General features: G+C 35.1%; 1 protein-coding gene across 2 annotated transcripts in view; it reads left to right on the top strand.

The window, feature by feature from the left end:
• The window catches only part of LOC129219355 (matrix metalloproteinase-16-like), a 118837-nt gene that overhangs the window by 76802 nt on the left and 17803 nt on the right, over positions 1 to 24232 (top strand). For both annotated transcript variants that reach the window (XM_054853725.1, XM_054853726.1), the window contains exons 5-9: positions 77 to 281; positions 8867 to 9025; positions 13504 to 13653; positions 22400 to 22536; positions 23632 to 23773. In XM_054853725.1, the coding sequence (XP_054709700.1) occupies positions 77 to 281; positions 8867 to 9025; positions 13504 to 13653; positions 22400 to 22536; positions 23632 to 23773 (793 nt within the window). The remainder of the gene's footprint in view (positions 1 to 76; positions 282 to 8866; positions 9026 to 13503; positions 13654 to 22399; positions 22537 to 23631; positions 23774 to 24232) is intronic.

Genomic DNA, 24232 nt, shown 5'->3' on the forward strand with positions numbered 1-24232 from the left:
TAAAATTAAATTGCTGAGTGTGCTAATACCAAATCATACACTAATGGAATTCTTCCTAACGATTTTCTTTTCTCAGTTATGGAGTGATGTAACGGATTTATCTTTTGAGGAAAGAAAAAGAGGGAGAGTGAATATCGAAATACGTTGGGAGAAAAGGGAACATGGCGACGGAGACCCCTTCGATGGCCCCGGCAGAACTTTGGCGCACGCATTTTTCCCTCAGTTTGGTGGTGACGCTCATTTTGATGACGAAGAAAAATGGACTATAGATGAGAGAACAGGTAACGGATTTGTGAAGTAGTACAAAAATGTTTGTTCTGTTAACAGAAAACGTTGAAATGTCTTTAATTTAGGAGTTTATTACTATTTTCTAAATATTTTCTTAGAGAGCAATACAGAGAATTTTGTATAAAAGAAATTTGTTAACCTTTCCCTTCACTCTGATTGTAGCAAATCCAGTCCGAATTAATCCGAATACAGTTGGAGTACACTCTGCAAGTTTTTACTGATATTCAGCAAAATTCAACATACTTTCTGGTGGAAAAACACAGCAAACGTTTTTTCCATCTACATACTGGCTAAATGTAAACCATTTCGCATGCGGTGGTTCATGCAGTGATTTAGTTTGAAAATGCTATTTTATCAGTCATGATTTCAAAGCATTAAATATACTGGCAAGTCAAATCATTGGCTCAGGAAACACTGAGGGAAAGATCTCAAATCCCATGGTTCAACTACGACGAATGAGAGGCGCGTTCTACGTGAAACGAATGATAGAAACCTGATTTCTTCTATATATTTTACTTTAAAAATGGATCACGTGACTTGAGATCCTTGCTTCAAGATTTGAAAGTTTCCCTCTCTCCATCTTTTATTCCTTCTCAGTTCTTAATGGCCATGATGCATTTCGTTCGCTGACGGCAAAAGTGTTATATCTCAAAAAGTCAGCAATGGAGAAAATTAAGGTTTCACGTAATATGCTATTTTTACCGATGTGCTCTCAAATACTAATATGCACATAAACCCTGAATGATGTTATGTCTACTGGTTGGTTTTGGTAGTCTAAATTAATAGTACATAGTTTCAGGGAATCGATCTTTGTGAGAGTTTTGTGAAAAGAAAGAGCACTAAAGGCCGTAGCCGGGTTTCTATGTTAAATCTGCCCTTGCGGCTTTTTCAGCTCCCACTTGGGGGATCATTTTGGTGTCGAATAAAAATAATTTAGCCAAATTTTCAGCTCTTCATCTCAACCAACTTTCGAGTTTTTCGAAAAAAAACCCTGTTTTTTTCGATTTTAATTTTTTTTCACAGCAAAATTCAAAATTAATGAATGGTAATTTTATTCCTTATTCTTAGGAATAAAATACGTGAAAAATTATTATAGTCATAATTTTTAAACTAAAAGCCGATTTTTGCCGACAGAAATAAAATTTAAATATTTTTTTTTTTTTCAATGCTTTTCTGAAAAGTGTCACTCACCAAATTTTGTCAGAAAATGCCGTTTATACTCTTCTACACTCAAGATTTTTTTCGAATTTTTGAAGTGGTGAAACAATACGAAAAAAAAATAAAAAGTGATTTTTTTTTTCACCATTTTGCGTTTAAAGAAATTTAAATATTTTTGATTGCCAAAAAAATTCATTTGAACAAAGTCTGTAAAAAATCGTCTGCTAAGTGAAAAAGAAAATTAAAAAAAAAAAACTTCGAAAATGCTATCTTACCAGAGAAAAAACACAATAAAAAACTAAGACATATCCTTCATGAAGTTATTAGGAATGTAAAAAATGCTAAATTGTTCATAAAGACGATCATATAATTTGTCCACGCTATTTTAAATAATTTTTCAATCTGCATCCAATAAAGAGAAAAACTTTGAATATTAAAGTACCTTTTTTACACCATTTAACATATTTTTTTTAATAATTGACATTAGCAGGGTTGCCAACTGCTCCGCATTTTGCGGAGTTGCTTCACAAAAATAGCGAAACTCCGCAGCTCCGCAAAAAAATATTTTGCTCCGCATTCCCCGGCAGTGCGTTTTCAAGCATGACAAAGTGTTTGAAGCTGTTTTTTTTTATTATTTTTATGCTATTGCTTAAAATGATTATCAAAGTTCAAAAACAATTTTAGATAAGTGGTTTAAAATTTTTTATTGAATTTATGCAAAATACCGAGCTGCTCCGCAAAACTTCAAAACGCTCCTCAAAATCACCACTAATGCTCCTCTAACTATTTCTCCAAGGTTGGCTACCCTGCGTTAGATAATATAATAATTTTCAACTCTTTATGATGATTTTTTAGGTAAGGTTAGTCTTTGTCACTGTCTTCATTCACAAAGACAGTGACATTTTCATCAATGAACAGACGACTCAATATTTCAGCAGGCTTTACTACGTATTTTTGCCAAATATCGAGCATGAGACAGAAAATATATGTCAAAATCAAATGTCTCAAGCTATATCATACTTAGCTGAGATGATGAATGAAGATGATGGCTCCATTATGTCGAAATCACACCTAATATTATAAAATTTGAAGTGAGATCGCGACACATTAAGTCAAAAACTTATCGTTGCTTTCTTGATTATCAGTCAGATAAGAATGACATCACTGGGATTACAAGATATTGTTGTGACTGTGCTAATGGTAGGCGCACTGTCATTGCTCCCACGTTGCTGCGATCATATATTTTCTGCCTCATGCTCGATGTTTGGCGAAAATAGTAAAACCTGCTGAAATATTGAGTCGTTGGTTCATTGATGAAAAAGTCAATGTCTTTGTAAATGAAGACAGTGTTGAAGACAAACCTAACTTAAAAAATCATCATAAATTGTTGAAATTTATATTTAATGTCAGTTATTTAAAAAATATACGTTAAATGGTGTAAAAAAAGTTACCTTAATATTTGAAATTTTTGTCTTTATTGGACCCAGACGGAAAAATTATTCAAAATAGCGTGGACAAATTATATAATCGTCTCTATGTGCAATTTAGCATTGAATAATATTTATTTAAAAACTCTTTAATCATTTTTTTTTACATTCCTAATAACTTCATGAAGGATTTGTCTTACTTTTTATGGTGTTTTTTTTTTCTGGTAAAATAGTATTTTCAAAGTTTTATTTTTATTTTTTTCACTTAGCAGACGGTTTTTTACTGACTTAGTACAAATAAATTTTTTTGGCAATCAAAAATATTTAAATTTGTTTAAACGCAAAATGATGAAAAAAAATTACACTTTTTTTTCGTATTGTTCTACCACTTCAAAAAACTCGAAAAAATTCCTGAGTGTAGAGGAGTATAAACGACATTTTCATATAAAATTTAGTGAGTGATACTTTTCAGAAAGGCATTGAAAAAAAATATTTAAATTTTATTTCTGTCTCTCCAAAAATCGGCTTTTCATTAAAAAATTATGACTATAATAATTTTTCGTGTATTTTATTCCTATGAATAAGCTAAAAAATTATCATTCATTAATTTTGAATTTTACTTTGAAAAAAATTAAAATCGAAAAAACAGGTTTCTTTGAAAAACTCGAAGGTCGGTTGAGATAAAGAGCTGAAAATTTGGCTAAATTATTTTTATTCGACACCAAAATGATCCCCCAAGTGCGAGCCGAAAAAGTCGCAAGGGCAGATTTAACATAGAAAGCCGACTACGGCCTTTCGAATTTAAATTAATAATTATTACGTTTTTCTTTTCCAAACTTAATCTACTATTGTCGCCAGTGAGCTGTTTGCAAAGTGAGCCAGCAAACAGATAATGAATCAATACAGTTTATTGAATGATCAACAGTCGTATTCGCCAGCAGATTTTAATCTGAGTCAATCACTCGAACCACCGAAAGAAGCGTTCTGATTGATAGAAAATTTTGGTAGACGGCACAGATTGAGACTGAAATCGGCTGGTGAATATGGCCGTTAGCCGGACGGAAAGTTCATCCGTGAGTCATACGTTCTCTACAAGCAGACATTACATGTATCGTATCGAATGATTTATAGTTCAAAAGAACAAGACGATGGAGCGAATTCATTTGGCTTGATTCTGCCAATAATTAGTTATTCGTAAAACATGAAATCGGTCAATGAATAATCAAGCTCTACAAGCTTGCAAAGAATAAACTTTGTATTAAAACAAAATCAAGTTGCTACTATAGTCTTTACGGGGTGTGACCAAAAAAAAAAAAAATCGGGCAATTTTTACATCATCGAATAGAAGTTAACCAGTCTATATTATTAAAACATATGCGCATCTGTGTGTCAGTAACACTATCTCCTCTGAACTGTCATGGTCTACCTTGTCTATATTGGCACCGTTGGATACAAGACACTCAGGGGAAGTCATTCCGCCCTGTGCTGTAGATAAAGGGGTGGACATCCAGGAGTAAACGCATTAAAATTATCAATTGTCACCCGCCGCAGGCGGCATTGAGCCACCGTCGCACAGTGGGGTGAAAACGCCAAAAAGTGCTTTAAAATGTTTTTAAACCTCTCTCGCTTGTTTGTTTACACAAGCATGTTATAACGGAGTTTTCTCGATTTGTTTGGGCTCTGGGTCCAAAGTTCGCAGGTTTACGCAGCTAATTCCTTTTCAGGGTCTTTCTACAGACCATTTATGACTAATATTAATTTCTAAGAGGACATAAGAGGACATTTTTTGTAGAGTGTTTTGAAAAACATAACCTTGAATTCCCAAGTTTTCGGTACTGATCAAAGCCGATTTTCGGTTGGAGAATTCGATTACTCATTTTTTCCGTGCTATTACTATCGTTGCACACGAGAGAAATTAAATATATTCGCCTTTAATAAGAAAATAAATTTATAGACTGCTTAAAAGCAATTTTTGTAAATTATTGCACTCGTGGTTCTTCAACTTTCTAAAGGCTCCCTTCAGTTTTGTATTGGACGAAGGGCTCTAAAATTCCAGTTCTGATTACATGAGAGGTAGGCCTGTGCAAATTTATTAATTCTCAATTGGTTTAGTATAGGAAAAAAACATTTATAAGCGATTTTTGGCGTTTTCGCCCCACTGTGCGCCGGTGGGGAACAGGGGCTAGCGAGCCAAACGAGCAGGTGGCGGAGCCCCTAGTTTCTTTTTACTGCGTGAGTGCTTTTTTTTTTTTTTTTCCTTTTTCCTCTACCACTTTAACCAGAAATTATTTTGGAATATATCTCCCAGTTTATGTACTGTTTGACTTTTTACACTGATTGAAAATATTTGCTTTTTCTGCTGATCAAACATCTTCCAAAGATCTGCTGTTTTTTTAAGCAAGGAAAACGATAGTTCGTTTGCTTAATGTGCTCGGCAAACAGCAGTAGTTGCAATCTACTGTTTCCACGAGTTTGGAAATGATGGTCGACGTTAGGGAAGGAGACATAAACGTAGTTTATCCTTCCAATAATCGTAAGTCTGTCAAGAAGAGAGTTCAACGAAGACCGTGCGCTTTCATGAGAAAGGTCACACATGATGTGAGAATATGATATCGATCAGAGCGACTAATGAAAAAATGGAGCTCGGACTAAAGCTGTACAAGTCCCACAAAGTACAGCCTTTCACTGAAGAAATAAAACTCGTGCGGCTACAAAAGAGCCGAAAACGTCTGTGAAAGGCCGCAAGTCAGCGCTGGGAGAGATTTCTTTTCAAGGAGAAGCTCTTTACGTCCGACCTACTCATAACCAGTAGCCTGCACAGAAATTTTGGGGCCCGTCACAAATGACTTTTACGAGCCCCCTACCCTCTCCACATTTTATTTACACCTACATCGCTACACATATTTCACCCCTCATTTTAAAATCCCCGGGCCAGCAGGTGTCCTTTCTCCCCCCCCCCCCACCCCGCTCATTACTAGAAAACGGATATGATTGGATCTGCAGACATTCCAAGCACTTTGAGAACTTGATTACCACTAAAATAAAAAGTCAAGTTTGATCTGTGGTGCAAGTGGCAAAACACTTTTGGTTTTTGCGGATGATGGGGTTAAAGTGAATCAAGAAGTTCAGCAGCGTTACATTTTAGAAGCTATTGTACTTCTGTGTGCCGAAAAGCATCTCGGCAACGTAAACTGGACGTTTCAAAGAGTCTCCGCACCAGCTCACATAGACCAACACGGCATGATTGAAGCAAGATGAATTTTGTCATCTTGCATCTCATTGGGACATGATGTCATCTGTAGAGTGGACATTCAATCCCATGCAGTATATGGTGTATTTGAAATCCAGATCCTGCCCTATACCACACAAAAGTTTGGGCTCTTTAAAAGCTCCAAGAATGGGATATACACTGTCACAAAAAAAAAAATATTTGAACCCGGAAGAAAAGGAGCTACAACGAAGAAACTCCGCAGTAATGTAGTCTGGTAAGAGACATGTAAATGAATTAAATTTTGTCGCCAGTGAGGCAAGGGTAGGCGCGCTATGCACAGCTACGAAAGATTGAAAGCGTGATTGCTCGTGTCGTAGTTTTATTCAAACAAAACTGCCGACTTGTATGACACGATTGTGATTATAACGACCTTTGAGAGGTTGTTGGTGGCCACACGGTCCTTTGTTTGACTTCGAGAAAGGGACTACAGTGAGTTTCAGAGAAGCATGTTAGTTGTAGAGGCATATTCGTCAGAGCAATATGGTGGTAGCTCGGTATTGGTGACAAAGGATCATGCAAAGTGTAGTCCACCGTTGATGAGAGTTAGGGCGTTCCAGGAACACAAATGAGTGCTAGGATCGCGCAATCATAAGAGCTGCCACTTCCGTACCAACAACATCGCTCTCATCTATTCGACGCAACTTAACACCTTCCAGACATCTAGTGATGCCAAGAAAAACCATTAGGAGAGGACTGAAAGACTCTGGTATCGCGAGCCGGCGTCTATTATGATGCCTATCACAAGTTGAGTTGTGACTGGCAGGATTGGTGTGACCTTCAAAAATGAATCCCAATTCTGTTTCAACGCTTATGATCTACTTACAATTGTGTGGAGGCAGCCAAGCCAGTGGTCTGATACAGTAAATGTCATCGAGGCGGCATACGGTGATTGTACAAGGTGTGGCCGTGTGGGGAACGATTTATTGGTCACTCTCGTCGTTCTTCTATGATGGCTCGCAGTTTCATGAACTACATTTTAACGCCGGCTGTACTGCCTATGCTATCAAATCGCTCAAGTGCCATTTATCAGCAAGACAACGATCAAAAACATATAGCGCGATTCTGCTAACAATGTCTAAGGAAATAAAGTGCTCCTATGGCTCCTTTCGAGATCACCAATCTCTCACCAAGAGAACCCGTTTGGATCATGCTCGGAAGGCAGTTGCAACTATCCCAGAAAACTGGTTAATTAGCTGCCCAACTGCAAAGATTATTGTATGATCTTCCGTAGGATTCATAGGTGACCTGTTTCAGTCATGCCACGTCGTGTTTTGGCTTGTATAGCTGCAACTTCTTAAAAAACGATCTTCTGTTCTGAATTTGTAATTATTTGCTTATCCCCTTATAGATCACATAAATGTTAAGTTTTGAGAAAATAGCTCGTTTTCTTCTGGGTGCATATAATTTTTGTGACAGAGTTTAAACGTAAAAGACTTGTGGCCCATAGTACAAAATTTATATTAACGTTTCAGTCTCTGAATCGCTGTAAAAAGCGGCCACTTTGAAACCACTTACATTTAGGTAAAGATCTACTCTTGTTATTATTATGTTTTGTTAATTTGTTACGTTAAAAATTGACTTTTTTTTTTTTTACCTTGTAATACTTGGCTCTCCTCAATTAAAACTTTTACTTAAATTGGCAGTTTTGCAGTTTTTTATTTTAGTATTTTGCAAAACAAGTTACGATAGTTATCTTTACGATAAAAAACCACTCATCAAAACTGATTGGAAATTACACTTTACCTTTCATTTCATTTCATTGCAGCTCATACTTTCCAGAAAAGAAATTTATCCATTCTGCTTAGAAAATCAGTCTATCGCAAACGTCGAACTTTTCCAACTGTTAGTGTTCGTAACAATGTAAGAAATGAAAAAAGTCTACTAATTCAAAGAAATCATATAGAGCTAAGCACACTCTATGGGGTCGGAAAACCTTTTTGCCAAGCAATCATGTTTACACCACAGATGGGCACTCTATGCCACATAATATTTTCTAATTTAAACTAACATACGGAATTTTTCATCCTATTATTCGAATTTTATCATTTTCATTAAAAAATTACCACAAGCCGAACTCCGCACTCTGCTTCGAATCGTTTCATGTGGCATTTCATTCTTTAAAAATTTCAAAGAAAGAACATTATGAAGAAGAATTGAAAACAGTAAACGGATTTTAGTTAACGGAAAAAAAGTAACCGCACAAGAAGGCATGTAAATTGAAGACATCAGCAACAAAACATCGTTAAATACAACGTTGTGATAATGTAATCATCGCTCACTTTTTGGTTGTACGTATTTTCAATGCAAGCATAAATATCATTAAAAGTGTGACTGAGTGACTCGTGAAAAAGCAGTAATTGTGCAAGTGAAAAAACGGGTTGTAGCAAATACAATCTGCCTATGTGAGCCTCTGACAGTAAAAAAACGAGCTGATGTGTGAATCACGTGACTTCCTTTTATTCCAATTTAATGTCATTTCCCCATTATTGGCAATTTTAATGTGATTCAATTGTTTACTCTCTAAATATCACCAACAGTGGCCAAATTGAAACCAAATTTAAAAAAAAAAAAATCGCCAAATTTGTCGCTAAGTTGGCGACAAATTCATCCAACATTACTTCAATAACTGGTTTAAGAGTAATTAAGCCTTTTTATTTTCAATGTTATGACCAAGCAAAAATTAAAACTATTTTATTTCTTTTCAATTTCTTTTTTTTTTCAGGATCCAATTTATTTCAAGTGGCTGCACATGAATTCGGCCATTCGTTGGGTCTCTCGCATTCTGACGAAAAACGAGCTCTAATGTCACCCTACTACACTGGCTATCGACCAGCTCTCGAGCTAACTGAGGATGACACTAAAGGCATACAGGCTCTATACGGTAAACTGCATGATTAAATTCTCGTTAATTACTATACTAAAATACGAGTAATAACTGCATTTTTCAATAGAGATTGATGAGTTAAGTAAGTGACCTTCATTTTTCAAGTAAACGACTATTTTTCTAGATTGGATGATGGATATATTTATTTCCATATTCTCGATGTTAATCTGCAACTAACCCTTTAATGACCATCAGCTCTGAAGTAGAAAAGCGAAGTTTTCGCTATTTTCGGAAGAAAAAAAAAATACTGTAGGGAAAAGGAGGGCACATGTGAGCACGGGGCTCATGTAAACATGGTATGTTTTACAAGGATAACGTCAAGCAAAAAATCTTGAAAAATTCTCAAGTAATGGCAGTACTAGCCCTGCTTCTTGGACAAACTTTCAGAGCAAGGAGCCAGTTTATGTTCCTGTAGTAACAGCTTCTTTGTTTCAACAGATGCTGATGTAATTTTACCACTGTCTTCTTTACGTACGAGCATATTTTAAGCTAACCAATAAGCTAAATTATTGCAAACCGTCATATGAACATTCAAGCAAATTTATGAGTGTTTCTTTTTTTTATTTGATTAAGAATTCTTTATTTCTGCAAGTAAGTTCTAAAGTAAATGATGGAGCACTTGTGAACACAGCATCTAGGAGCACATGTGAACCTTAGAGAAGGAATTAAAATGGAGGGAGCAAGTCCAATGGCTTAGCAAAAGCTGACCCTAGGACCCCAAGTCACGTGACTCAACAACGACGAATAGTTGGCATGTTTTGTGTGAAACAAGCGAAAAAACCTGATTTCTTCCACTGCTTTGCTTTAAAATCTATCACATGACTTGGGGTCTGGGCTTCATCCATGAAAGTCTTCACTCCCTCCATTTTAACTCTTCGCAATGATGTGAACAGTTCCCATATCCTCTCCGTCTCTCCGTAACATTAATATTAGTTTAGGGTACTGTAGGTGTTGAAAAAAATGTGTAAATATTTATAATGATTATTTTTCCACAATCACTTTGTAAATGTATTGTTGATTGTTATTATTATTTCAATTATTTATTTTTATTATTATTTTATATTTTTATTTATTTACTTTTTTTCCCTTAATAGTTGGACAAGAGTTTAATGGTATAATAATACTTCCGTTAAATAAAAATACAAAATATTTTGATTTAATTAAAAATTGAAGTTCAAAATAATTTTAAAATTCATTATCATATTCTGTATGAAGCTTAAACGCAATATAGGAATAATCTTCACACAACAAAATATTATTTATATTATGTAGTCTTATCAGTTTTTTTCTTGCCTATCCAGTGATCAGAACATAATACAAAAGTTTTAAAATTTCACAATGAGCAGAGTTATATAGCTCGGATAAAATATTTAATGACACACTATCTATACAATAATCTGACATAATGTAGGTTACAAATCCTTTAGTGCATTTGGTATATACGTATATGTTTCATATTAAATAGTTTTCCATTCAAATATGCTTGTCCTGCATTTTTGAATTGTTTTCATATGTTCCCTTGGCTTGATCACATATAGGGTCACATGTGAACAACTGAAGACATTTTTTAAAAATTTAAAGAGATAATTTTTTTTGAAAATCTGAAAACAATCCATGGCACAGTGAAAAGACTATTCAATCATTGGGACATCTTTACTCAAAGAAATTGATTATGTTTGATGTGTATTGGATGTAACATTTGACCAAGGTAAATCAAATAAAAAGAAAAACTATCTGATTGCAAAAAAATATTGATTTAAAAGGTAGCAGTCAAACAGCGAAGATAGAACTATAAATCTTGTTTTTAAAAAATGTTGTATAAAAAATACTGGGCGAAAATTAGGAATGCAGAAAATATTGTGCAGTACTTGCTTTTTAAAATTATGAAAAGTTTAGAAATAAATATCAAAATGAGAGCTGCCCCCTCCCCCAAGCATTCGCTAAGAATAGAAGAAAATTCAAAATCTGGCTTTTAAAGTAATTTTTCAAATAGCTAGAAAAATGTGACTTGTTTATTTTCCACTGATAGCGGCGAAAAAATCTTTAAAATGATGTCTTACTTTTTAAGTTTGATGAAGTATTAAGGAAGATGGCGTTCACACAAAAACACATTTCAGAAATTATATATATGATGCTACGATTTTCCCAATGAGTTAAGATCATGCACAAGGTGTGTTATGAAAGTAATTTGCGGTTTTTTTTTTTTTTTTTTTTTTTTTTTTTTTTTTTTTTTTTTGACGTCACAGTTCATCGTAGCGTGATTCATTTGATAGGAAACAGTAGAAGGGAGTCTGCGATTGATGACGACTGAGCTCAGTTCGCTTCCACCAACCAGAGGTTCAGGAAATCGGTTCGCACGAAAGCTGTTTTTGCACTTTGTAACACGAGGTCATATGTTTCGGCATCACTCAAACGACGATACGCTTTGCAAAAATTGCATCCTGATCGAAAATAATGTTACGGAAACGGGACAAATGCTTCAACAGACCTTCAAAGATGACTATTGATCAAAAACCTCAGTCGGGAAATGGCACAAGTACTTCAAAGAGGACCGGGAAGGCGTCGACGATGAGCTCCGTTCTCAATGCCCAACAACGGACTGACGATATCGTGAAACGTGTGCGCGACATTTTAAAACTGCGCCGTCGTTTAAGCATCCGATTAACCCCTGGCACTATGAACATTTCAACATTTGCGGCACATGGGATAGTAACCGAAGATTTGCAAATCCGGAACATCTGTGTGAAGCTCGTGTGAAATATGTTAACGGGAAAAACCAAAACTGTAGTGAAGAACAAGACCACTGTGGTTCCCAAGCCACCCCTAAATGTCCCGATCTGGCACCCTGTGAATTTTTGTGTCCCCACTTGAAGAAAGAGTTTAAAGAAAAGTATTTTGGAGTCTCTAGACTGCAGAGAACATTCAATTCCGTGTTACGAAGTGCAAAAACAGGTTTCGCACAGAACGATTTCCTGAAACTCTGGCTGATAGGAACGATCTGAGCTCAGTCACCAAAGGGCAAGCCCGCCACTACTTTTTCCCATCAGTTGAAGTCCACTGCGATGAACAATCACGTCATAAAAAACACATGAGCATTACTTTCATAACGCACCCTGTATTCATGGAAATTTGGATTAGAATTCAGCTGAGGAAAATTAATCATTCAAAAGGAACATATTTTGGCCCATGGAAGGATAGATCCCATGACCCTCGCATTATTGGCAGGACGATCTTACCAACTGAGATAATGGGCCTCTAACTTGAAATATTACACACTAAACCAGAACCAATACTTAAAAAGCAACAAAATAAATTGAAATCGATGTATCTATTTCGTTGAAATATTTTCAGAACGTTATACTGCGATTTACCATGTTAAAATTAAGGTCTCGTTTCCTAATTTTAAACTACAACAGAACTGTACCTCAGAATCCCGCTGTAAGTCTATATAGTGTATTCATGACGATTTGGATCAGAGTTCTGCCGAAGAAAATACGCCGTTAAAACGATACCTTGCAGCACATGTAGATCCGAATTCACGACTTACGCATTATTAGGACCAGGGTCTAAACCAACTGAACCAATGTTCCTCCATTTCGTTATATGTTACAGTGGTGGTCAAAATTGTAAGGATCAAAGGAAAAATCACCACATCTTCGCTGCATTTTTTCGAAAAGTTATGCAAATTTTATGGGTAGTAACTAACAGTAAATGCAACTTTTTTTATAACTTTTGTTGGAGATACAAAGTAAGTTCTTATTCGTAGAAGGACGTTTGATGTTAGACATCTGTGTGACGTGGACAAAATTATAAGGACAATTAGATTTGTGTGTTCTTAAAGGCAAAATTTGCATGTTTTTTGTTCTGCAAACTGCGCTACATAACGATATCAATGTTTATCAAGCGATTAGGGGAAGTCACTTTCTATTTTTACAGTCATCCCGCTACGTAAAAAGATGAAACAATTTAAGGAAAGGAAAGCGGTTGCTTGAAACATTTCACGACGTATAGTACGTCTAACTGCAACAAATTTGATTAGATAGAGAGATCGGTCATTCAGAGCTTCCTCATAAATTCCGGCAAATAAGGTCGACAGAGACGAAAGGGTAGGAAATCTGTTTCTGTGTGTGTGAAACTAGTGATGATAAGACAAGCTTGCTCCCAAAAACAAACTTCAAGAGATATTAGATGGGAATTCAAGCTACGATACAGAGCTCGAACTGTTCAACATCTTTTACTAAACGAGAAAACGTTTCATTGTGTGAAACTAATGTCATAGACTTAAAAAAGTTCAGTGCAAATGAATACTACTTCAATAATTCCTTGACTCTGCTCTGAGGGAGGGAAGGTATTGGGTTCTACAAAACTAAGATTCAAACCCGGCCAGGGCTTTACTATCTCAAGAACGAATTAATAACTCTGTTTAAGTACCACTGTTACACATAACTAATTTCACACGCATTCCTTACTTTTAGGAACAGGAGATCAACTTGCAACCCCAGAAGAAGAAGTAGAGGAGCCTTCTGGACCTCCACCAGATACCAGTGACGCTCCCGATTTGTGCCAAGATGCTTCAATCGATACAGTCACTCGAACTCAAAATATGGGCACTTTCGTCTTTAAAGGTAAAAGCTGTTGCAAACAAAATCTACGCGAAAATATAATTAAAAAGCTAAATATTTTTCACAATATTTCTTAAATGTTTAGATCAAATTTAAAATCAGTGAGGAATTCTACTTCGAAATGGGTGGAAAACTGTTGATTCTACTTGAGATCATGCTACCTTATGATACTCATCAGTTAAATAAATGCTTAAATATATAAAAGAGTTGGTGAGTCAAACCACCCTAGTTTCCCCTATACATGTATATCTAATTTAAAATCAATTATGACGCATTACCCCGTTCACTTACTTATCGTCAATTATCAGCCAATGAGTGAGTAATTTTTCTTGAATTCGTCATAAATCGTTTAATTTTAAGCAGTGTTCTCATCTTTCTAGTTAGTCATTCCGCTTATTTTTCAGTTAACTATAAACACTTTCGTTACATGGCAACTGTTCGTTTGTTTTTCATCCTATTGCCAACTTTCATGGCTTTAATTTTAAAGGAATGTAAAATTGTAATGCTTTAATGAAAAAGTAAAGATCTGTTAGGATCCAGTTGTGTTTAAAGGGGTCGTTCATGTGCATGACGGATCACAGAATTTCGAGGGCAAATTTCTGGAGCATTTTCTAGCGCTAAAAATAACCTAGTTTATTAAACAAAAATTCTATTTCTTAAAAATAAAGGAGGGGGGAGCCTTATCAGAAAAAGTATAGCCTAAGGCTTTACCCTGTTTTTGCTCTTGTATTGTTGAAAATTATAATTTCAACTGTAAGGTTCTTAAAACGTTGAGTACTGGTGCGCTTAACCATCTTCAAAAAATAAAACTCGAGTTTATTTGAATGAAGATCAGATCAAGAACTGTTTCATTACACTAAAAGCAAGCTGTTTATTATAATAATAGTAATTAGGCTGAATGACTGGTTATGGGCATTTTTAAGGGTTATTTATTTATTTATTTTTCTAATTTGGATCAGGCTCAGAACTATAAGTGTTGGGTCCCCTGCTACCAAGTTTGTAGGGCCCTTCCCCAGAGGCCAGCAATGTATATTTGCATCGCTAATGGATAAATTAACTGGTTGGGTGGCAAACAGTTATTTGCAGCAGCAGCACGTCTAAGATACGGCGGAAAAAATAGAGTTTTTAACCCTTGAACTAAGAATTTTTCTTTGAGTTTTACCTCGTGCACCATAAAAAAGAACATTAGAATTTGGAAGGAAGCCAAATTTAGCGTTTATATTTTTCTTTATCAAACGGTTTTCAACCGGCAAGATAGGAAATATACCCAAACCTGTTTTTATATGGTGGATAAGGACCGCATAAAAAAATCGCTTGAAAAAAAATAATTGAAATTTCACGAGTAGCTTTAAAAAGTTGTTTTCGCAACACAGTTAAAAAATATTTTTGTATGCGGTGGATAGGGACCGCATAAAAAAAGTATCACATAGAAAATTACCCAAAAACTTAAAAAATCGTAATCTTTAAACGAAATTAAAATGAACCAAATGATAATTTTTGCCGAGTACTCGGATAAAATTTCCCGAATAAGGAAATTTTTGGGAGGTCACAGTGACTTCCCATCGGGGTGCATCTGTCGTCATTTGAAGATACTACCTCGCACTCATTTTAAAAATAATTTTTTCAATTGAATTCCAATCTGATTGAAATTTTAATGTACCGCACACAAAAAAATGTATAAAAAAAGACCGCATAAAAACAGGTTTGGGTGTAGTAGGCTTCGAAGCAGATGTTGAGACACACTTGGCCCTTTTGCAGCATTCTATATACTACAGGCGAACGTGGTGTTTTAAAATACTTATAAATTTTAACGCTACTGAAGTAGCTAAAGATGAAACGTTCATAAATGGATTGGTTTTACGATGTAGGCACATATCGTCGCCTCAGAGCAAAAGTAAGATATTTAATCCCTGGAATAACAGTAAGATACTAGTCGACCCGTGCGGAACTCCGCACTGTGCTTCGAATTGTTTCATAAGGCATTTCGCTCTTTAAAAATTTCAAAGAAAGAACATTATGAAGAAGAACCGAAAAAAGTGTTTTCAATGTAAACATAAATATCATTAAAAGTGTGGCTGAGTGACTCGGGAAAAAGCAATAATTTTGCATGTGAAAAAACAGGTTGTGGCAAATACAGTCCTGCCCATGTGAGCATCTGACGGATAAAAAAAGAAACATAAAAGAGATATTTATTGGCATGGATTCGAACTGGCGCCATTCTGAATAACAGCACGACACGTTTTTGCCGAAAAAAAATAAGATCATGCTTCTATGTTTTGTCATTAGCCAGCCTGATACATTATTCGTAAAACATGGAATTTGATTGAAGTAATAAATTCGATTGAAAATAAGTGTTTTCATTTTAGAATATTGAACAATTTCCCATAGCAGGCTGCTTTAACCGTTACAGCTTAAATGCTCGCAAATGTTTTTCTCTTAATCGAACACTTAAAATTCAAAACCAAAACCAGTTGAACTGAGTCCGTTTTTTAAGTGTAATTCTTTGAACGTAGACAAAATGTATTTTTTTCTTTTTCTTCAGCCGAAAGCAGCGGAGTAGAAATGATTTCTTAATAATAAAGTTGATAATAATTTTAATGTTTTATACCGTATTCGAATGAATAATTAAGGGTTTACTGGGTGAAACTCGTAGTTTCAATTTGGCGTATTATTTTTTCATTTGTACAAAAAGTCAAACACTGCTATTAGAAAAATCTACAATTCAGCATACAATGAAAATGTTTTTCTGCACAAAAAGGATTAACTTGGGGCTAATTCTAATACATTTTTTTTTATGTTTACATTATGCTTAGTGGTCGGACAGAGTCAAAGCTTTAAAAAAGAGGAAGAACACCCTTCGATTAACAGTAAACTTATCTGAATGAGATAACTATAGCCTGTATAAAGGAGTCGAAACACCTAGCAGCATTCCCACTGCATTTATTTTATTATGTGTGTTATCTGTTGTATGTTATGAGTACATATAATGCGTAATATTTATGTAAATTTGCTACTATGTCGGACAGCCTGAGCTTGCCCAAAGTTCAGATAGTTTATAGCCGAACGCTCTTCCGAAAAAAACTTATCAATTCAACAGAACAATTAAGTCCAGTGAAAGCGACGCAAAAAATTGGAAAATCGTATTAGAACTTTGCTTTAAAAAAAATTTGCATAAAAACTACAGGCTGCATCAAGGTTTTGCAAAAGCAAGGGGCGTTTCCGAAAACTCGATTTTTAGACCGTAAGTCTATTTTTAGGCTATTATTAGTCGGCATATAAGTTTTAAAATGAAGGGGGAATTTCTTCAAGAGATAAGAAAGATCTCGCATACTGACAGTAAAATAATCCACTGAAATATTATATAAGATAAGATATTGAAGAGAAGTGTTTTTATTTTTGAAAATTTTTACAATTTTTTATCGCAGGCTGCTTGATTATGGCTTAGATGGCAGCACGTGTTCATCATTTAACAGCACGGTTAAAATACAAAATAATTTGAACTAAGTTCTTTTTTAAGCGTAGCTTTTCGAATGTAGTAAAAATGTGATAGGCTATTTGTTTTTCTGCAAAAAGAAGAAGAAAAAAGTATATTTTAACCCTTTAAATTGAAGTAGTAATTTTTTATTCGTACAAAGAGTCAAAAACTCATTAGAAGAATCTATATTTCAATATACGATTTATTATTTTTTTCTGAACAAAAAACAATTCCATTGTAGTCTGAAATTGAAATCTTAAACCTGATACTTATATTTTCTTTTACATTATGCTTTAATTTTCTTACCGGATCCAAAACTTTAAAAAAAAAAAAAAAAAAAGCTTTACAATTAAGAATCAATTTAGCTCTATGTTGCATCAAGTTTTCATAACAGCCATCTCATCTATTCGCTCTTATTTGTTATTCATTATTTTTAAGTGTTCATGTAAGGCGCGATATTTCTCTAATTTTTTTTTTTTTTTTTTTTTTTTTTTTTTTTGATGCAGATTGTCCGGACATAAACCCGAACACGCATTCTCCTGGTTACCAGTCGAACGCTCTGCCAATCAAGCTATTCAGCTCTGCCGGTTACGGTGCAGGTTAAAGTTATAAATTTAACCGAAAACCTCATTCTGGTTCTTTAAAACAGGTTTTTTTGCCCGAAAAAAAACAATTTTTAGACCGTGGGTCTATTTTTCGTCAGTAGCCTGCACGATAAGCTTTAAAATAAGGTGTAAATCAAAGAAATCGATCAAGAATTGAGGAATATCTCGCGTAGAAACCAAGAACAGGTGACAGAAATAATATATAAGGATCCTACTGTTTGCTCTGAGGTGACGATATATCCCCCGTTACTAGTCAATTGATTGTAATTTTTAGCTCCTGCATTTTGTTGTAAGTAAGCTCAAGGCCGGGAGCAACGACTAAAAATTCCCTTTGCGCAGGTTTTGTATCAGTGTACTGCAAACTAATATAGTATTCTGAATAAAATATGCAAGCGCTGAACTTGAAAGAAGTATTTTTTGCCACAAGCAGTGTTATCAAGTTTTCAAATTTTATATAAACTTTGAAACCGGTGGTATTGTTCAACATATGTACCAAAATCCTTTCATTTTGTGGATTCGCAGCTTTTCGTTGACCTTTTGAAAAGAGGCGATTTCTTGGGAATTTTTACGATATAAATTCCTGAACAAATAGCAACTTTGAGGGTCAAGAACCAATGTGGATTGAAATTCAGCACGTGTACTGAAGACTTCTGGTACGAATGTAGTATCACCTCGAGCTCAAGATGTTAACTTTGAACCAAGGATTTGATGTCCGTATATAAACATTCATTTCATGATCCAATTTTTCAGAGCGATTTTTTAATGCACTCTTGATTTAAAAGCATCCTGAACTGTATGTTTTTGAAATCATGCTCGAGGAAAATCGTTTAGTTTTTCGTAAAAGCATATGCTAATTACACTGTTCGGCAAAAAAAAACAAAAAACAAACCTTGAAAATGCTTCTGACATTTCGTCAGCAGATTCTTATGTAAAATGACCCGGGGCCTTCGCGATTCTCCTCTACTACTAATCGCGAAGGCCCCGAATGACCCCCTGAATTCGAATATGACCTCCGTTTTCCCCTTATACGTACTAGCAATTTTTTTTTCCAAGGTCCTCCAAGATTTTTTCAATTTTCCTTAGTTTCAGTGTTTTTTTTTTTTTTTTTTTTTGAGGTGAAAGAAGTTTTATATTAACTGCCAACATAGTTTTGGGAAGCAAGAGAGGTTCCAGATCATGGACACCGATAGCAGAAAGTGGGATTTGGGGGGGATACCCCCCAAAAATATTTGAAAATCACGAAAAACGATCTTTTTATTCTGCTTTTTTAAAAAAGATGTTTTAAAAAAACATTTCAATGCAGAATGAAAGTATAAGAGACTCGCTTTTACGACTCCCATCTCCAAAAAAAATTTCGCGATGTCAAAAAAAATTTAAAAAAAAAACTGTCTTGTGAAATGTCGCACATTGCATACGAGTTGAATAGCAGGTCTTCATTCAATAAGAGATTCTTCTGGTTGTTTCTGATGTAAAATGACCCCTTGTTTCCAAATACGACCACCTTTACCCCCATCACGATCCCTTTTTAGAACCTCCCCCCCCCCTCCTCTGATTCAGAGCCTTTTTTTAATTTGGAGGGGGAAAAGAGCATTGCAATAACCGTAAACATTATTCTGAATGACTAGAGATGTGCAAACCTCAAAATCTTGTGCATATGTAGTAAAAAAATAAAACTTGCCCCCCCCCCCCCCCCCAAACCCAAATTAAAAAAGGGCGGTGCTTTTTTACAAAAATCGGTGCGTCTAGGAGGAAAACGGAGATCACATTCAGATTTAGGGTGTCAATTTGCAGTAGAATCAGCCGGAATAGCCTCAGAAGCATTTGAGTTTTTTTGCTGCACGGTGTGTTTGGGGGGGTGCCCCACATTTTTCCTTTCTCCAAGTCCCCCTTTTTGCGATCGGTGTCCATGATCTTGAACTTTGAACCTCTCTTGCCCACCAAAACTATGTTAGCAGTTAATATAAAGCTCCTCTCACCTTCAAAAAAAAAGTTACTCTAAAACTAAGGAAAATTGAAAAGAACTTGGGGGGCCTTTAAAAAAATGGTACGTATAGGGGGAAAGCGGAGGTCATATTCGGATTCAGGAGGTCATTTTACATAAGAATCAGCCGACGAAATGTCAGAAGCATTTTGATGGGTTTTTTTGCCACACAGTGTTATTATTTGACAACAAAAAAGCTCATTTGAGTTCATATAACATGAAAGAAATTCACCATTGCAGACTGAGAAAAGCATTAAAAGATTACTTTGCACATAATTAAATTTCTTACTTTTTATGAACCGCACTTTCTTTGATGCGTCATGCATTCAATAAAACCTAATTCTTTTTCAAAGCATCTATATTCAAGCAACTTTTAGTCAGTACATTTAAATAACATTCTAAGTGATAAAGTTAAACATGCTTTATTGACATGTACCTGGCTTGGGAGATCAATGACTGGTCATATGGCAAGTGGAATTAACATTTACCCAATTTAGCGCAAGTTTAAAAAAATCATGTTTTCTCAAATATGTGATCTACTTAACTCCTTAAACTATAACACCCGTCTTAACATTCCGCATGTTTGTTGAACACTGAAAAACTAAATTCAATTTGCCATTGAAGATGCACAACTGATAAACGTATAGTTGCTTTCATAGTGACGTTTTGCAAGAATTTATTTGAACTACGAAATTTTCCTTCTGCTTCATTCATTATCTCTTTCGCCGTAAAAGGTATGCATCCACAACTAAAACTAATATTTATCAACAACATAAGAGCTTTGTTTGATTTAAACTTAAAATTTCACTGTTGGTAAAGGAAATTAAAGACATCGTTAAAATACAGGAATTTTAATCTATTATTTAACAAAACTGAATACATGCGTTTGTTTACAAACATTTTTCATGCTGCCCAATATTCAGCAATGACATTATCATATATCTACTTCAGATCACAGTGTACATATTGTTTTATTTAGTTTCATACAAAGCATACACTGTTGAAATTTGAAATCAACATGAAGGACTTACCTCTATTTCCGAAGACCAGCTCCTTCAGACCAGCAACTTGCCACCTTAAAAATATCGGTCGATTTCTAGACCAGGAAACTTGAGGACTAGTTCGAGTTTTATTATCCCAATCAAGAATATGCGACGCCACTCAAATTAAACACTCTACTAAAGTTAATAATGTTCACTCCAACAGAAAATTCAAACACAACTGTTCTAGCTCGCTAGCATATGGCTGCAGTTAAAACTTGCGACTCATACGTCACATATTCGATTTAAAGGACCAATGGTCACATTAACTAATTTCAAAACTACAGAATATTGACCTTGAACAGCTGCTTGAAATGCTCCGCGAAAGTCAGCTAATTCATCTTTTTTTTTTTACAAATCAGTTCATTTATTTCATTTGATGATTGGCAATATTTAAAGCACAGATATGGAACTTCTTTTACATGCTATACACAACTATTATTTCAACTTGCTAAAATTTGACCTATTGGAGGAAAACAGGAAGAAATTGCAAAACGGGGAGGAACTGCAAGTTACGCACATTAGTTTGGCATAAATAAAGTGAAGCTATAAATGAGCCAAGAGCTCAATTACGATTTTCAAGTCTTGGTCTTAAGATACATATGCTATTTTTTAAAGAACTTTAAAAAATAATAATAATAATAATTAATAAATTCCTTTATTAGGCCTATGTGCTCTGCAGCGTATACTGTAAAGTCTCAAAAACTCGGCCGAATCTGGATTGAATGGTTCCGATCATCTGAAAATGCAGGATCATCGGGAATTAGTGCGCATCAAGTTTCTTGCCCTGTCAGGGTGTGGCCGGGTTATCGATGTGCCGCGTTTTCGGGACTCTACAGCACTTAAGACATTTAGATGAATCATGAAAAATAACAATTTTTACATCGAGCCAGAGGACCCAGTATTTCTGGTGCAAAGAGAAACTCCCTAAATTTCGCATTGAAAATAGATGGGAAGGTGAAATTCATAACTAAATGCTCTCAGTAACTTTCCACGTGACAAGCAAAACCAGTTGGAATCGGTTATTTTGATTTTTTTCTTGCTGTAGAGGAAACTGGGAGGTCATTCAAGTTTAAAAAAACAAAATGTTTTCTTGTGTCATCTTCAAACAATGATGACAGCTAAACAATTGTTTAGAAAACATGAGGAAATCTTAGAATCTCTTCTATGTGTTACATAGTGTAAAGCCCTTGATTATAACTTAAGTAGCGACACGTCTACCATCTTGAGGCTAAACACTGTTTTCTTCCTATGTTTCTGTACTTCTATCATAGCAGACCTAAGAAGAAAGTGGTGTTTTTCCCCATGCTCGCGGATACGTCGCTACTTAATCTACGATCTATAGTGCATTGACCTAATCTGCATTCACTAACAGTTTAATTTAAAAAACTATTACAAGTGTGGTAATACAGTTTGTTTCCATTTACCCTATGTTTCCTTTTACCTCAACAGGCTCAGATCGTAAACAAGCACGTGTGTCAATTCAAATCTGTTTAAAAAGAAACATTGAAGCTGTTGCTGCAGCGTGATGAGTAAAAACTCCTTAAAGAATTTTAATATTCCGCCATTTCTCTGTATCAATGATTTGAATTTAAGTGTTTATCATCAGAAAATTGAAACATCGCAATGAATATTACTATTTCAACAGGGGACTTTTACTGGAGGATTCTTGCTGATGGAATTGCAGACGGCTACCCGCGGAGAATTTCAGATGACTGGGATGGCCTCGAAGGAAATTTAGATGCCTCTTTAACATGGTCAAATGGAAAAACTTACTTCTTCAAGGTACGATAAAACTCCTTTAATATAAATTTCAAAGAAAAGTTCAGTACTGAATTTAAATAAGAAAGCCGAACTGCAACGATCGTTTTTTTTTTTTTTAAATCAATGAAACAACCGTGTGTGTGTGTGTGTGTGTGAGCTACAAAATAGTATCCTATATAAGAGGGCAAATCAAAAGTCTTTGCGCCTATTTTTTTAAGCCAAAATATGGCTGGGAATACAAAACGAAGATGTACATTCCCAGCAGTGAAAGTTTCTGTAACCGTACCAGCCGTATCTTCTTTTTGCTCGGAAGAGCGGAGCTGCTATCAGTCATTTAAGATGACGGTCCGTCTTCAGACGTCCACAGCTTATGAGCAGCGAAGTGTTATTCGTTTTCTATGGAGCAAGGGACAAACACAAATAGCAATTCGCAGGGAAATGCTCCCCACGAACGGGGAAAAGTGTCTCTCTTGGAGACTCACTTGGGGGCGTTTGTCTCTTTTGCACATTTCCATTTCTAATATAAGTAATTGCAATTTCCAATGAAAATTTCTTATGCCATCACCATCATCAAAACTGAAGGTCATATGGGAAGATAATATTGTTCACGGGGAAGTAAAGGTTGGTCCCTGTTGATTAGGAAATGAAATGAATCAATTTCTTTCAAAACCTCATAAAAACGAAACAAAAAGCGTATGTACGAGTATACCATGATAACATGTAGACCATGATAGTTTAAAACAAAAAAAAATTGCAAAATATTTATTAAAGACAGATAATTTTATCAACATGAACAAGTTCGGGACGAGCCCCTAGTAGTAAATAAAGATAGCGAATAGGGTATCTACTTTTTGCGCTGCATGAAAAAAAATTTTTTTTTTTTTCAATGTCTACCAAAAGGGCAAAAGTGACCACTATTTTTTGTGACTTTGGTAGCCAGTGGCTACTATTCAGAATTCCTAGTCAAGAGCTTTAATATTGATAAACAATGGAGGTGAGGAAAAAATTAACATTTTGCTCTATTTTCATTCCAAATATTCGATAGTTACTTAAAAATTTCCCACATCTTTACAGATATTGATTTTAAGGAACTAACATTCGTTATTCATGTTGCAGGGAGGACGATACTGGCGTTTTACGAACAAAACAAAGGATAATGGATATCCAAAATTACTTTCCAAAGGTTTTGAAGGAATTCCAAGTATGATGGATGCAGCTTTTGTATGGAGTGGAAATGGAAAAACATATTTTTTTAAAGGTACTTATTGGTTGCAAATAAGTAAAACTAATGGGTTAATTCTACCATAGTACTTCGGCTAATTTAGAAAAAAGTAAATCCATAAACTCTTATTTATTCGGTAAAAACCAGTTTCGAAAAACCTGCTTGCGAGCAGAAGAACATTATCTACATTGCTCGTTTGGAAGAAGAGTGCCCCCATACGAAATTTTTAATTTTCTTTTTTTTCGCTTAAAGACCTTCAAATAACGTTATCTTCTTTGAAAATAATAACAGATTTTCTGTTCTACCACTGGAGAGCACAGTGAACCTACTTTTCGTCATGCAAATTGCCTGAAGAGTTCAACTTCAAACGCTTCTCCTGGAATTTTTTTTTTTTTTTTTTCGTATTGTGGCACTCTTCTTCCAAATGAGCGATATATGCATATCTATACTAATAATAAAAAGTTGAGCAGTTAGTTTGTTTGAACGCGCCAATCT

This window comes from Uloborus diversus, chromosome 3 (assembly GCF_026930045.1).
Source record: "Uloborus diversus isolate 005 chromosome 3, Udiv.v.3.1, whole genome shotgun sequence".
NCBI classification, from domain to species: domain Eukaryota; kingdom Metazoa; phylum Arthropoda; class Arachnida; order Araneae; family Uloboridae; genus Uloborus; species Uloborus diversus.